This window comes from Spermophilus citellus (assembly GCF_964194105.1).
Source record: "Spermophilus citellus genome assembly, chromosome: 1".
Classification (NCBI taxonomy): domain Eukaryota; kingdom Metazoa; phylum Chordata; class Mammalia; order Rodentia; family Sciuridae; genus Spermophilus; species Spermophilus citellus.
Window position 1 is genome coordinate 87,033,903 of NC_138182.1, and position 15,139 is coordinate 87,049,041.

Below are 15,139 nucleotides of genomic sequence, written 5' to 3' on the forward strand. Positions count from 1 at the left end.
AGACACTTTGGAAAACTGAAGGGCAATTCCTCAAAAGATGATACATATTACAATTTTGCTTAGAATATGTGTTTTTTACCTTTAAAAATGAAGACTTCAGACAGGTCCAAGATGCATCTACCTCTACCTCTTTTAAAATACGAAACTTAATGCACATGCACCTTCTAACGTGGAATTTAATGGCAATAAAAATCAATTGGCCCCATCAAAAAAAATGATGCATATTTATTACATGTTCCAGTAATTTTAGTCCTAGGTACATATCCAGGAAGTAAGAAAACATATAAATGAAACACACAAAAACTTGAACACGAGTGTCCATAGCAGTATTATTCATAATTACTCATCACAGCCCAAAATAATGAAAAGCATTATTCATTATTCACAAGGGCCTATTCATAACCCAAATGTCCATCAACCAGTGGATGAGCAAATAAATGTCCATCAATTGGTGAATGGTGTATCAGTACAATAGAATGTTATTAAACAATAAAAAATAATGAAGTACTGACACATGCTACAACATGGAGAAGTCTTGCTATGTGAAAGAAGCCAAATACAAAAGGCCATATGTTATATGATTCTATTCATATAGAATTCCAGAACAGGCATATCGTCAGAGACAGAATGCAAACCAGTGAGCTGGAGGTGTTTGGGAAAATACAGAATGACAGCTTTTGGAGGCAATGAACATGTGGCTAATTAAGATGATGGTTGCACAATGCTGAATATATTAAAAACCAGATGGGCTGGGGTTGTGGCTCAGCGGTAGAGTGCTCGGCTAGCATGTGCAACGCTCTGGGTTCGATCCTCAACACTACATATAAAAAAAGGTATTGTATGCAACTACAACTAAAAAAATAAATAAATATTAAAAAACAAAAAACAAAAAAATTATACTCTTTGCACAGATATAAATTATATCTTAATAAAATATCATAAAAAATTTGGTTCCTCAGTCATACTAGCCACATTTCAAACACTCAATAGCCACATGAAGTTCAGATGGCACAGGTATAAAACATTTAATTTTCATTGAGGTTGGAAGTTCTACTGGACAATGCAGGGTTGGAGTGGCTATGTCCAAGGTGATGAGGAATGATAGAAATTGTTATACTGTAAAGTTATAAATGATAGTATTTGCTCATGATTTGGATGTAGAGTAGAAAAGAATGTGAGGAATCAAGGGTGACATCCAGAGTTTTGGCCTGAGCCCTGAGGTCAACAGTAGAATCATCAACTTGAGATGGAGAACACTGATTCTAGTTGTATTAACACAGCAGCAATGGTTCAAAAAAAAAAAAAAAAAGCAATGTAAGGACTTGGTACCAAGTGTTTAAAATTTTCAGTTTATGACAGGAAGAACAGCTAACAATGAAGCATGGCTGTATTGCAAGAGAAGAAAAAGGAAATTTAGGAAAATGAGGTGGAGAGAAGAAACTGGGGTTAGTGGAAACAATCCCAGTAATGAGAATTAGAAGACTCTGTTCAGCCCTTCTCTCTTATCCCAGCTCTGTTGTTACTTAGTGTATTTTTTTTTCTTTTTTTAAATTTTAGATTCTAAGTCCCAAGATTCTCAACTATAAAACAGAGAGGCAAACAATGATGATGACTGAACTATGTCCAAGGTTCCTTTCAAATAGGAAATTCCAAGATGTTCTTAGTTGCCAAATCAGCCCCATACATTTAGTGGCAGGAACATGAGACTCTCAGATCCTCCTTTTCCTCATCTGACTTAGGATATATTTCCTAGCGTTGATCCCACACTGTGTGCCCATAAACGGAGAGTGGGGCCCTGTTAACTGAGAAGAACAAGGATCTGCGTGCCTGGACACTCTTCCTGCACAAGCCCTTCGGAGCCTAGAGAGAACTCTGATCAGATGGGAGAGTGAGAAGCAGTGGGAGATTGAGCTGCAAATCAAAGTTTGTACTTATGAATTGAAATTGTTTTAAATTTCTTCCCTGCCTCCCTTCCTTCCTTCCTTTTTTTTTTTTTTTTTTTGTGGTACTGAGGACAGAAACCACGGCCTTGTGCATGCTAGGCAAGTGCTTCACCACTAAGCTATACCTCCAACCCTGAATTTCCCCTTAATACCAATATTTCCTATATTAGTAGAATCATGGACTAAATAAATAAGTAAATAAACATACAAGACATTTGTCTAATGTAAGAGGGCTTAGAATGTGTTCCATATTTAGTATGTTTTATATTTTGTGGAGATGCGTATATATGAACATTAAAGTGGTATATGTAAAAAAGTCTATTTGGAAAACATTTTCTGCAACCATTAACTATATGACAGGTACAGTTCTAAGTGCTTTGCAATATTGCTTCTTCAATACTTCAAGGACTGGAGAAAATATCATAATGATCTGTGAACTTCATATAAGGAATGTAGTGCAACAAAAGGAAGTGAAAAAACATGTCCAAGGTTACACGGTTTGGTGAGAATCTAATTGCTGTCAACAAGAGTTTGTTTTCATTAACTGAGTTAGAAAACTGGACCCCCCAAAATGACAGGAGACAACTTCAAGGAGAAAAACAATTAGACCAAAAGTCACTAATTTGAAATACCAACACCTAGCTGGGTGTGTGGTGTGCCTGTAGAGCCAGCTACTAGGGAAGCTGAGGCAGGAGGATTTCTTGAGCCCAGGAATTCAAGAACAGCTTGGGCAACTTAGTGAGATCCTTCTGAAGAGGGAAGAAAGGAAGAGGAGGAGGCCAACACCCGATGTGAAGGTAATTTCTAGAAGAACCAAGGTGGACACAAAATTAGATTCATGTGACAGAAATTCTTACTATGTAAAGAAACATAAACAGTGGACAATTCAGGGGACAGCAGTAACCTCTTGAGACCAGACTTTCTTCTGAGTTAGTGTGGAGTATTTCCTTAGCCAAGAGTTTTTTGATCTTGGCACTATTAACATTTGCCAGATAAATCTTTTTAATTTTTTTTTCCTTTAACGTTTTATTTTATCCCCAATCAACATGTACTAATTGTATACATCAATGGGGTTCGGCATGACACCTGAACACATGCTGACTGCATGCACCAATCAAATCCGACCCTTACCTCCCAATCTCCATCAATGACCACTCCACACTCAGATCCACCCCCTCCTCTCTGTGCGTTTGCCAGATAATTCTCTGGTGTGGGGTGGGGGCAGGGAGCCACCCTGTGCATGTTAGGATGTCTGGCAGCATCCCTGGCCTCTGAGACTCACTAGATGCCCCTGGTCTGTGACAATCTAAACTATATCCAAAGATTGCCAAATATCCCCTGGGACAAATTCTTCCATGGTTGGGAGCCGCTGCATTAGAGGAAAGAAAAAAGAGGAAGTGGAATATGCACAGAGAGTTCACTCTAAGAACTCACAAAGCTGTGAGGCCTTCACAAGGGGACAAACTCCGTGATTATCTTGGAGCTGAGCACTGACCTATAGAGTTAGTGCCTCCACAGAAAGGGATCCTGAAGACACGGAGAGGACACTGGTAATCCAGCCCAAACAGAAAATAGATAGGAAAACTGAGGGACCGTTTGCCATGGAGCATCCAGCATTTCCACGGCATTCATTTCTAAACTGTCATGAGTGAACGCTACTGGAATTCAATAAAATGTTTACACTTGAGGTAATCTGAGCATTCAACTTTTAGTGAAGATAGGATAAATTTGATATTTCAGCTCATCATTTTGGTGGGATAATTTGACACTGCATTTTAGTTTTCAGCCTAGGAAAGAGTATCTCTTTCCCCAGTCAAAACTAATACCATCTGGAAATAATTGACTCCCTTGGAGGAAAAAACTCCCAAACCAACTTGAGAGTCAGGGACTTGCCAAGTATCTCTGAAATGACAGCACCGGCTAAGGAAGCCATAGCCGTCGCCCCGAACACCTACCTCCTTGGGAAAATTCTCATGGAATGCATAGTTCTCTTCCAACCATTTTAGAGACAAACACCTGTAGATGCCATTCCTTGTTAAAAGCTACTCCTGAGAAACAGAATTCCTAAGAAAGCTTTGGTGGATGAATGGATTCATCGCTTGGTGACAATTCAAGACCAAAAAAGTCTAATTCCATTGTCCAGTTTATTTCTGATGCAGGTTCCTGACAAAATATTCCTTTCCACTTGGCTTCTCAGCACTGTTCCAATCTACCAATCCTCTCAGGAAAACATCTTCCTTGTCATTTTGCTGACCTTATTTTAGTCAGATATTTAAATTCTCAAGTGATTTTTTTTTTCTTGGAAAGGGGGGAAATCTGCCAAACTTAGGTGACTAGTTGGATTCTCCAAGCTGGCCTTGAGGACATCATTTCTCCTCCATCTGTGTAAACCATGGTCAGGATACCTTTCCAGAGAAAGCAGCAGGAGGTGGGATGGACGGATCTTTGGGGATGTGGGAGCAGTGAGAGGGTAAAGGATATTTCTGGCAAAAGGGATATCTACTATGTGCAGGCAGGGAGGTGGATACAGGGCTGACTGGCCAGCTAGCGATGTGGGGCAAGGGCCAGAGAGGGAGGTCAGCAGGGGTCAAGACAGAAAAGGCTCTGAAAAGGACCCTATGAAAGAGATCCATCCAAAGTGCACGTGGAACCATGTGATCTCACTCAACCTTTGTTTTCCTGTCCTAACCAGCACGGAGCTGAGCTCTTCCCAACAGAAACCCATCATTAGTACACAATGGCTTAAAAGAGCCAGGGGCAAGGTGAGAAGCATTAACCTGCCCGCGGCCTCCAAACAGCTGGCACTTCACTGAACCTGCCTGGGATCAGTGCGAATTCTGCAAATCTAGGGTCAGATCCACCTACAGAGGAAGGCTGAGCTGAGAAGAAGGGCATTGCCTGTGCCAGAATTCCAGGGGATGATTTCCTGGGGCCAAGAAAAAGAGAAGGACCAATTCCCCATCTACTTGGCCTGATAAAATCCAGAGTCCACATGTAGAATATTTTAGGATTACAAGTGATGAAATCTAGCAGTGCAATGGTGCCTATTACATACATGAAAAAACGAGGAAGGTGAAAACACTGTCCTGAAGAGCAGAAGATTCTCCTAGAGACAAACAGGGTCTTGTAACTTCAGGGCGCACTGACCCAAGGCAATGGTTGAATCTGTTCTTCCAGACTTAAATGATTTGCAAGTTTTGGTTGAATTTGGGGACCGACATAATGTAGGATTAGACAAATGAGGTCTGGAAACACAGTCCCTAAAACAGACAGTTGTGAACAATTGGGACAAAAACCACACAGGCCCTCCACATTAGTAGGAACAGCCCCAAAAATGTTGCATGCAAAAACCGCTTTGAAAATACTTGTGGGAAAAACCACAATTTGTAAGAAAAGTTATGTCTCATTTTCTAAACAGAACGATCAAGGAACTTATTTCAGGATATACCAAAGGCCTAGGTTGATGACATTTGATAAAGATGCCATTTCAATTAAATGCTCATTAAAACCATTACATCATTGCCCAGCAAAACCACAAAACACATTCAGGAATGGCTCTGACAAAAGACAAAATGCGAAGACAAAGTTCTAACACAGTTCTGTATGGTCAGAAAAGACAAGGTCTAATAATCACAAAAACAGACGGAGGGAATTCATATGTGCAGTTTTGATGGAGTAAGAATCAGGCGACAGCTGAATTGACAACGGCAGGCATCTTGGTGCCACGGGACGCAGTAGGGAGAATTCAGGAGGATGTGGCACGATTCCCTTTGCCATCAAAGCTTTTGCAAAGACATTTTGGTCAGGGGTCAGATGCCAAGATTCTGCTTCCCTCCCTCATCCTTTTGCTTCAAGAAACTTTCAGCTGTACAATTTCAGAGCAGCTCAGATTCCAGAATACTAACAGGGCCCCTGTTCCCCTACCTCTATGGATCTCTTAGGACAGCTGAGGCGCAGAGGAGGTACAGAACCAACTACCCCTTGCTAGACTTACATCAAAGGTGAAGACGTAGCCCAAGTTTCAGTTATTATTTCATTGAAAAATAAACTTTTAGAACTTAACCTGTTTACATGTCTGTACTCTAATTAACACTATTATTTCTTCTCCCAACACTATGTATTCATGAAGAGAACACTTCTTTTCCTTTCTTTGTAAAGAGTGGCATAAAATCTTGGAGAGTGCTCATAAAATGGAGGGTTTACACAAGTGTTAGCGATTACAATTACATTCAAGACCAGTGTTGGGTTAAGTTCCTGGTTATATAAGCCTTTGCTGGATTTTCTCCTCTTTATTGCCATTTCAGCTGGATGAAGTTAAGGATGTGAAACTCAAATATCAATCTCTTTTTTCACTTTTGTTTACTAAAAGTAGAGTTTAAAAAGGAAGTGAAAATGAGGGAGAATATACTTAGTTGCCAATGCCAGTCACCTAGTGAGACCACAAACATGTTTCTTACTCCTGGGTCAATACTGATACTCCCCAGTCTCCTAAACCTGGGTGGGGTCCCGTGACTAGTTCTTGCCAATCAGATGTGAGCAGAGTGATGGCTCCCTTCCTGCCAAAGACAGGCCAGCATAAGTGACCTTTCTTCTCTCTCCCTTTCCAGTGTTGAAGTTGAGGGTGAAATCAGGGGCCAGTCACTAAGTAGAGAATGTTGTATAAAACGGGACCGGGTTGTTTTTTAGCCAGGTGTGCTAGGACATGAGGACAGAGAAACAACTGTCATGAAGGAAGACATTCATAATCACAGATTGCTCTGTGGGAGAGTAAAATATCCCACCCTAAATACATTTTTTTTTCCACTATATTACAAGTTGGCTATTCAGAGAAACTAAAGACCTCTATAAACACGGGAATGGCTCTGAGAAGCCATTGTGTAAAAAGAAATTTAAATTTATATTAGTAAGTGAGCAGCAGATGCAGACAATGCTTTTTTACATGATATCCTACTATTTGCCTAGCAAAGATCTGGCTTCCTATGAAGAGCCCCCAGCCCCCTGCTAAACTCCAAGTGAGGTTCAGTCATCTTGCCCCTCTTTGAGTTCCGTACTGAATATGTGTGTGTGTGTGTGTGTGTGTGTGTGTGTGTGTGTGTGTGTCTCCCAAGCTTAGGTACAAGATAAAATGTGCATGTTCTCTTTCCTGTTGTCCATTTGATAAACTATAATTATTAAACCTTCAGAGAGAAAAAGGCAAATTTTAAAACTTCCATATGACTAGAAACAGGAGGCCAGATATGCCATGCAGGGCCATGTAGGAAATCTCCAACCTCAGTCTGGTCAGGAGGCAGGAGGAGGGGAGGACTAGGCATAGACCAGAACCTTTACTGGGGTTCTTGATGAAAGGAATGGTCGGGAAGGGTAGGCACACTGAATACATTTAGGATTGGTTACCACCTAAATAATTTCAGCAGGCTCTGAGCCATAGGAATGGTTTCTAGTTGTGGCACATTGATCCTGAGGTGATTTATGACAGAGGAATATAGATATGCTATGTTAGAGTTTGATAAAAAAGATGGCTGGCCAGGTGCAGTGGTGCACACCTGCAATCTGAGTTACTTGGGAAGCTGAATCAGAAGGATCACAAGTTTGAGGCCAGTTTCTACAATTTAGTGAGACTCTGTCACTAAATTAAAAAAAAAAAGAGTTAAAAATAAATAAGTAAAAGTACTAAAATAGAGTTCAAGTTGGTTATTCAGAGAAACTACTTGCTTTGCATGCAGAGGCACTAGGCTCAATCTCAGGCTGATTTATGTAACCAAAGACATGCTTCCAGGGGAGTCATTTGTCATTTTAAGAAACAGCTAGCTCTGGGAGAAAAAGTTTCTCCTGAATCTAGGCCCCCAAATGCCAGGGCACAAAGAATACAGAAAAATGTAGTCAGCATGCCTGTAAACAATGCATTCCTCCAGTGGAGAGTGACAGGGGTGAGAGCCCCTCACTGGGCCAAGTCCCTGAGATGTGGGGATTGTTGTTGCAGTAGCTATTCCCATGGTAGCTGATATACTCCAGTTCTACTTTTTGCTAAATCTACAAGGGTCATATCTGGGAACTCTGGTTCATGTTCCTAAAACTATTACACCAAACCCATGTGTTTGTACATGTAACAGAAAGTTTATTGAGAGATACTGAAACACAAGAAATATTCAGCTGAATGAAAACAAAGGCCCTTCCAACCCATTTCTATTTCTGGATGTGTGAGGTGGAATACTGACATTACGTACAAAGGTAGGCTCTGACGTCTTTACTGTGGCAGTTCAAATGGAGAAAAAAAAATTGCATTTCAATTTGGAAACCTAGTTATATTTTAAATGTGTTATGACTGGATTAGTAAATGAATAAGCTACTTAGATTTAAAAGTTGTACTTTGTGTAAATCTAAGTCTTCTAGAATATTCTTTCTAGTTCTTAGTTCCATTTATTGAATTTACATGCCTCAGGATTTTATGACCCTCCACCACCCTGTTCTCTCAGCAGGTGTTCCCAGATGTCAGAGGCCACAGTGACTTACTGCTCCCCTTTTCTGTCCCAGACTCAAATGTCTGCCTTTCAATTTTTCATTCATTTTAGACCTTTTCTAAACTGCACACAGTATTGGCAGTGACTTTTACAGGGGAACAAATGTCAGTGCATTACTTCAGGAACCCGACTTAGTATTTTGTTGGCCTTTGTGGCTGCAATAGCACATTTTCCTGCAGGTTTAAGACATAGTATAATCTGGTAGAGATGGAAAACATTAACTAGGGCAATTCTGGATCTTTCCAGTTCTACCTCCAATCCACCTACTCCGTTCTGCTACATTTATTACTACACAAGATTGTGCAATGGCCAACCAAGTGGACTCCAGTAATCATCCTTGCCAGTGTAGTTACATCAAAATAAATCAGATCCTATGGCTCCCTGCTAAACCTGTCCATGGCATCCCTTACACTTACACTCTAAAAGCCTCCATATTCTCGAAGGTCCGGAGAAGTCTGACATTTCACCTTCCATCCTCATCATCTCAAGGCAATTTGTTTCACAGTCCCACCCTCAACCCCCACCCACTTGTGCTTTCCTTTATCCAGAGCCACTCCCCCCTGCACTATTCCCAAGGCTGAGGCACCTTCCTGTTTACTTTTTTCTCATTCCTTTCTACTCATCTGTTGCCACATCCTCTGAGAAGCAGGTCCTTAAAGTCCAGCTCAGTTCAAGTTTCCTTGGGATACAAAGGACCCTTTGGTAACAGTTCTCATTCAAGTCTGCCTTCTCTAGATGCAAGTTCCATGAGGGCAGGGAATTCATCTGTTATGTACACTTTTTATGTTCTTGCCCTAATTTAACTGAATTGCAACAATTCAAGTCATCAGGATCAACGAGATACAAAACACCCAAGTTTACAGCTCATACATACTTTAAGCTAATATGACTGAACAATGCCATGGGCAAAGAGGTATGCTGAGTTTTATTTTAGACATGTGCACTATTACTTTTTTATTATTTAAGACACATCTGATCTTATAGCAGCCCATTTATTAAAAAGTATAAAATTGCCTTCTTTAAAAATGTTGAAAGATGCTGTTGCTTAATTAGTAATTAAGCCAACATATAAATATCCATGTGACACACCTTCTTAAAATGCAAGGGATTTGTGAACTGAACTTTAAGAAATCAATCAAAATCAGTTTTTTTAAAAGCCGGCAAGTGCATTCTCTTTTCCATCATGTCCCTTGCAAATTTCATCAGGAAAAATGTGAAAATTTCTTTTTCAAATCAAAATTGATTTTACGTTCTTTTGCCAATAATCACATTCCACTACAAGGAACTTGCTCAACTATGCAGACTGGAAATGCCAATGGAAAATCCAAGAGTGGCCTGGCACTAAGGCCCCTGATGAATTTGGGGGTCTGTGAAGGTGATATGCATGGTCTTCACCTAATGCCACTTTTTAGACAGAAGGGGATGGGGCTGCAGGCAGCCCGTGGCTTGAGCATAAGGTTGTGATGGTTGGGAGAAATCTGATTTACTGAACTGCTGGAGTGGAAAAATTTATTTTGAAACTTGAAATGAATCATCACAAACTCCATTAGCAAAATAGTGCTTTGAAAAGTCTATCCAAAACCATGCAAAAATAAGTGAAGCAAAAATTCTTGGAAGCATTCTAGGGAGAAAAAACCGGGCACACCTTTCCAACAATATTTATTTCTTAGTGATAATCACATGACCTTGAACAAAGTGAACAGCACTGATTGGTACCTAAGCCTCTCTCCATTCGTGGTGGACGGAGTATCTTACAGTAAAACTCACTGTCTTTGTGACAAAATACGCCTAAAATCACATGATGATGTGGAGCTAGATCAGGGACTCAGCCCCGGGTTGAGCATACCTCCTTCATGGTTGTGGGTGTGAACAGGTGGGAAAGGGATGGCTTCAGAAACCACTGGGGCAGTGGAGGGAGGCCCAGAGGTGCTCTTTTGTTGTACCAGGGTCCCTCTGCTTTGAAAATTATCCCCATTTGCCTCAAATTGGTGCCATGTTCCTATCCTATGCCTCTTGGGAGTAGAGTGGATAGCTTTCTAAATGGCAATTAAGAGTGTAATAAGAACTCACTTGTATTCAGGACAGTAAATCAGCACACATAAACAAGTAATCCAATCATCCTCTCAAACTTGCAATCTTCCTTGATTTCCACCACCGACTCACACCCCCCTCCACTGCCGTAATTCTCAAAAACCTATGATCTTGCAAATTCTATATTTTTCCTTAAGAGCAGTCTTACCCTTCATGTAACTTCAAATCCCATCATGTAACTCTGCAGTTACCATCCTCTTCCCCCTTTATGCTGTAGACATCCACAGCTCCCACCCACCACACAGGGGATGGTGGAAATGCACACAGACTTGTTTTGATTTACAGTTGCCACAAGGGTAGGGAAATGTGGAGAGGCGTTGTCTTAGTCTGTTCAGGTTGCTATTACAAAAAACATAGACTGGTAGCTTATAACCAATAGAAAATTATTTCTCATAGTTCTGGAGGTTGGAAAGTCCAAGATCAAGGTACTGGCAATTTCTCTGTATGAGGTGGGGGCCTATTCATTTTAGAGGGCACCTTCTTGCTATGTTCTCATTCGCTCAAGAGTAAAGTGACTCTTGGGGCATTAATATATAAGGGAACTAATCCCATTCAGTGGGTGCCACCCTCTTGACCTAATCACCCCCAAAGGCCTCACCGCCTAATACCATCACCTTGGAGGTGAGATTTCACTGTAAGATTTAGGGGGAGAGAAAAACATTCAGTCCATTTTCCTAGTTTGACTCTTCCTGCCAGTCCTACACATCAGAATCCCATGTGGACTTCACAGCTAAACCTAGATGTTTCCTCCTCTAAGAAGCTATTAAAAATACCAAATGAAAGGCATCTCCCAACCTTCTGGTAGCTAATCACACTTCATCTGCATTTTCCTTGAGACAGCTATTGTACTAGCGTTATCGATGTGCAAATCTAATCTCCTTTACCAGACTACAAACTAATAAGATCAACACTGATACATTCACCACCGACCACCTTGAAATCCACTGCAGTGTTTTAGACATAAATATTACATGAATGAACACGGTCTGTAAGTAATAATGTAATGCTTTTATTTTGTACTAATAGAGGGAAGATAGAAATTAATTCTAAAATGTTCATTCAATTTGTCCGAGAGGGTCAACTAATGGCAAGAACAAAACTGGCCTTCTATGCCAATTAACTTAACACTTTTAGTTTATTTCACCTTAAACATTTTTATTTACCTGTTGTTTAAAGCACAGCTAAAAGAAAACCCTATGCTGAAGGATCAGTAAATACAATAAAATAGTGACATTGATGATGATGATGGTAACAATAATTAAAACAGAAAAAAATTCTCTTGTGTGGCTGTTAGGCCAATAGAAAGATTTGCGAGAAAGAGTTAAGGGAGGCAGAACCTAACTTAAAATTCACTTGATGATTTCTGTTAGGTACATCACCAACTGCTAGGAGTCTACTGCCTTTTAAACATAGACCACATTCGGTGAGTGAATAGATATCCATAATGCATTTGGGGAAACTCTAGCAATCCCACCATCAGCTACAAGCACGTGATCCTCACTCCAGGAATAGAGAGCACTCTCTCTACTGTAGAGCAGCTACATTAATTCCTGTCAAAGCAGGCCATAAATGTCTTATAAAACTGGTTTACAGTCCAAAGGCAAACACTTTTGGAAACAGTTCCAGTGTCCAGTTCAGAACAAAGGGTCTGGAGATAGCACTGAGGCCAATCCATACTATCTGCTCTCTCTTCCTATGAGTCTGGGATCAGGTACAAAAGGACAATTGCTAAAATGTTCACTGGTCCATCGTGGTATGACAATGGCTGCTTCTACTTCTACCACCAAAATGTCACAGCTTTGGGAACAAAATCACACCTAATGCTCTTCTACTGGCAAACCCTTACTGCTAAAACCATTTTAAAACAAATAAAACACTGAATAAAGATGAAGCCCAGAAAAGCCTGAGAAGTAAAAGACATTGAATTCACTAAGATGTTCTTTTGCGGGCAAGGTGTAGAAGCAGAAAATTCTATTTCCTGATCTAAAGACTGAAGGTCCCTGGACAGAAAAGGAGTTCTGATGAAATTGAAAGAACAGGTCAGAGGGCATAATAAATTTCTGTGCATGCATTTGCTCTGTCAGAATTTAATAGGTTAAAGAATATCAGTGAAGATGAATCATTTCTGTTTGAAGCATAAAACACGCTGACACAGCAACAAAGACGCTTGGAAACTTTATATTCTTTGCTTCTTTGAACAATCAAAGGCCTTGTCTAGTCAAGGTTTGGAGTAATTTTTCCCAGGAGGATTATTATTATTTGAGAGGGATGAAAGAGCAGTGTTCTTATGATACATTTTCATTTTCTGAGACTCAATCCACCTCTTGATGTGGAGGCCAAATTTTGGAGGCATTAAGAAGTATGAATAAACACGGAGGCTGTCACAGTTCTCACTCATCCTCTTCTAGCTGTGGCAAAGAACTAAAACCAATCTGGAGAATTCATTCTCAAAGTATAGCTTCATAAGGTGGAGGAATAAGACTAAACTCTTACAAGATTTGAGTGATTCTGTATAAGAGGTATAAGAAGCTTGAAAAATGAAAGCTCAATAAATTAACAGAATTTCAAACATATGGGCAAGAGATTTCATGATAGTATAGCATTCTTCTTCAAGATCAGACTCAAATAGTTATTACAAACTGAGTTTAGGATTCCTAGTATTTAAACCGTCCAGTCAACTAGAAAAAAATGGAGTCTCAAAGTTGACCTGATAAAACCTCTTAAGTTAGAATTCTACTTGGTACTAGTTATTGTTCAAATATATACATATGTGTGTGTGTATATATATATATATATATATACATATACACATATATACACAGACATACACATATATATGTATATGTATATTAAAATTATATATTTTATAAATATAAATTATATATATATATATATATATATATATATATATATATATATATATATATATATATATATATTTTCCTCTAATGTGTTCTTGTGATCTCATTGTGTAAAACTAGGGAGAAAGTCATGAACATGCCGGCAGCAGACGGGGTGCAAAGCTACTTGCTGACAGTTGAATCATAAAGCTGTTACCGTGCTCCAGCGCTTTCATGGGAAACCAGAAGAGGATGAGGGAGTGGACCAAGGCGTTGATGCAGTGACCCCAGAAAACCTGCAGAAAAACAAACCAAGACAGTCAGAGTGGACGGAACTCTCAACCTCTGTGCGCAGCTCTCAGGCTGTGAAGGCTCCAGGAGGAGCACACTACTCTCAAATTTTAAAAAGCCCCCCCAGACAGCTATTTCCTCATATTTACATGCAAATGTCTGAACTCTCTCCACATAGTACTATTTTACTAAAAAGACCTACAGTCCACCTATATACAGACCAATACACAATCCATCCACTTTTGAAAAGTGAGTTGCAGTGAGTCTTCTTTAGCATCTGAAGACAAACAGTTTAGGAACATCTGGAAAAAGGGCATTAGGTCAAAATTGCTAATAAGAGATTAAATCTTTCCTTTTTGAAACCATTAAAAAGCATTTTACCTGTAAATTCTCACATGCCATTCTCTTGTTTTTCTGCTTATAATCCTTCCCATTTAATTTTTTCTTTCAGTTTTGGGATTTGGCTAATACATGCACATTAAAAAAATTCTGTTTTATCTGAAGGAACAGGAAGTTTGTTCTAAACTAGAGTTTCATTAACGCATTTCAGACTTTGGTGCTGGTGCTTCACCATAGAGCTATACTCCTAACTCCTTAAGTCTCATTCTAAACTACTGAGATGGCGGAACAACTAGAATCAGATTAAATGTATTTAAAAGTCTAAAGTTGTTCTGGGAAGTCTCATATAGTTTGCTCCTAAGTAGTGGTGGGACAACAGAAAAATAAAGAAAAATATTGTTATATAAAAATACCTCACCATCTTAAATATTCATTTTTGTTTCACTTTTTGCCTGACCTCTCTACCAAACAAAACCAAAACTAAATCCCAAAGCAAAACCAAACCCAGGAACCAAACAAACAAACAAACAAACAAAAAACTCCAAAGCAAGGTGACTGCCAATGTCTCAGGGCATACTTGGTATCACTATTTTGGAGGTGGGTTCATTCCCTATTTACTTCCCACCTTAAAAGGCTTTTTAATTCAAACTCTATCAAAAACACATTTGATTTATATAAGAAATGCAGAGAAAACAGGTCTTATTTTCCCATAAATAGAATCATAGTAAACAAAGACTGATAAAAGTAGTCACCTAAGTCTCTCTGAGTATGGAAGACAGTAGAGTTAACAGGATCCCATTTAATTTTTTTTCCAGCCTTGGCTATGCCTGTTAAACTGGCCTAAGCATAAGCAGCTGTGAAGGCCAACTATGAGTAACATCTGGCTCAGAAGAAGGACCTCCTGAGGCAGTTCTACTACCGAGCTTGGAGAATGAACTCACCAAGTCCTTCCACCAAGGACCCAGTGCCACCTGTGCACACTGCAACCACAGCCAGCACTCAGTATTGCAACGGAATTGGGCAAGTGACTGCGGTTTCAGCTTCCTGATCCTGTCCTGCACAGACCTGGGGCCACCCAGCTGTGCTCACATCCTGCTTCCTCCAGGTGAGGTACGTG

The 15,139-nt window shown here is 39.8% G+C and overlaps 1 protein-coding gene across 1 annotated transcript in view; it reads right to left on the minus strand.

The window, feature by feature from the left end:
- Positions 1-15,139, minus strand: part of ATP8A2 (ATPase phospholipid transporting 8A2) — a 431,635-nt gene that overhangs the window by 156,805 nt on the left and 259,691 nt on the right. The window contains exon 12 of the mRNA XM_081299456.1: positions 13,610-13,688. Within this exon, the coding sequence (XP_081155582.1) occupies positions 13,610-13,688 (79 nt within the window). The remainder of the gene's footprint in view (positions 1-13,609; positions 13,689-15,139) is intronic.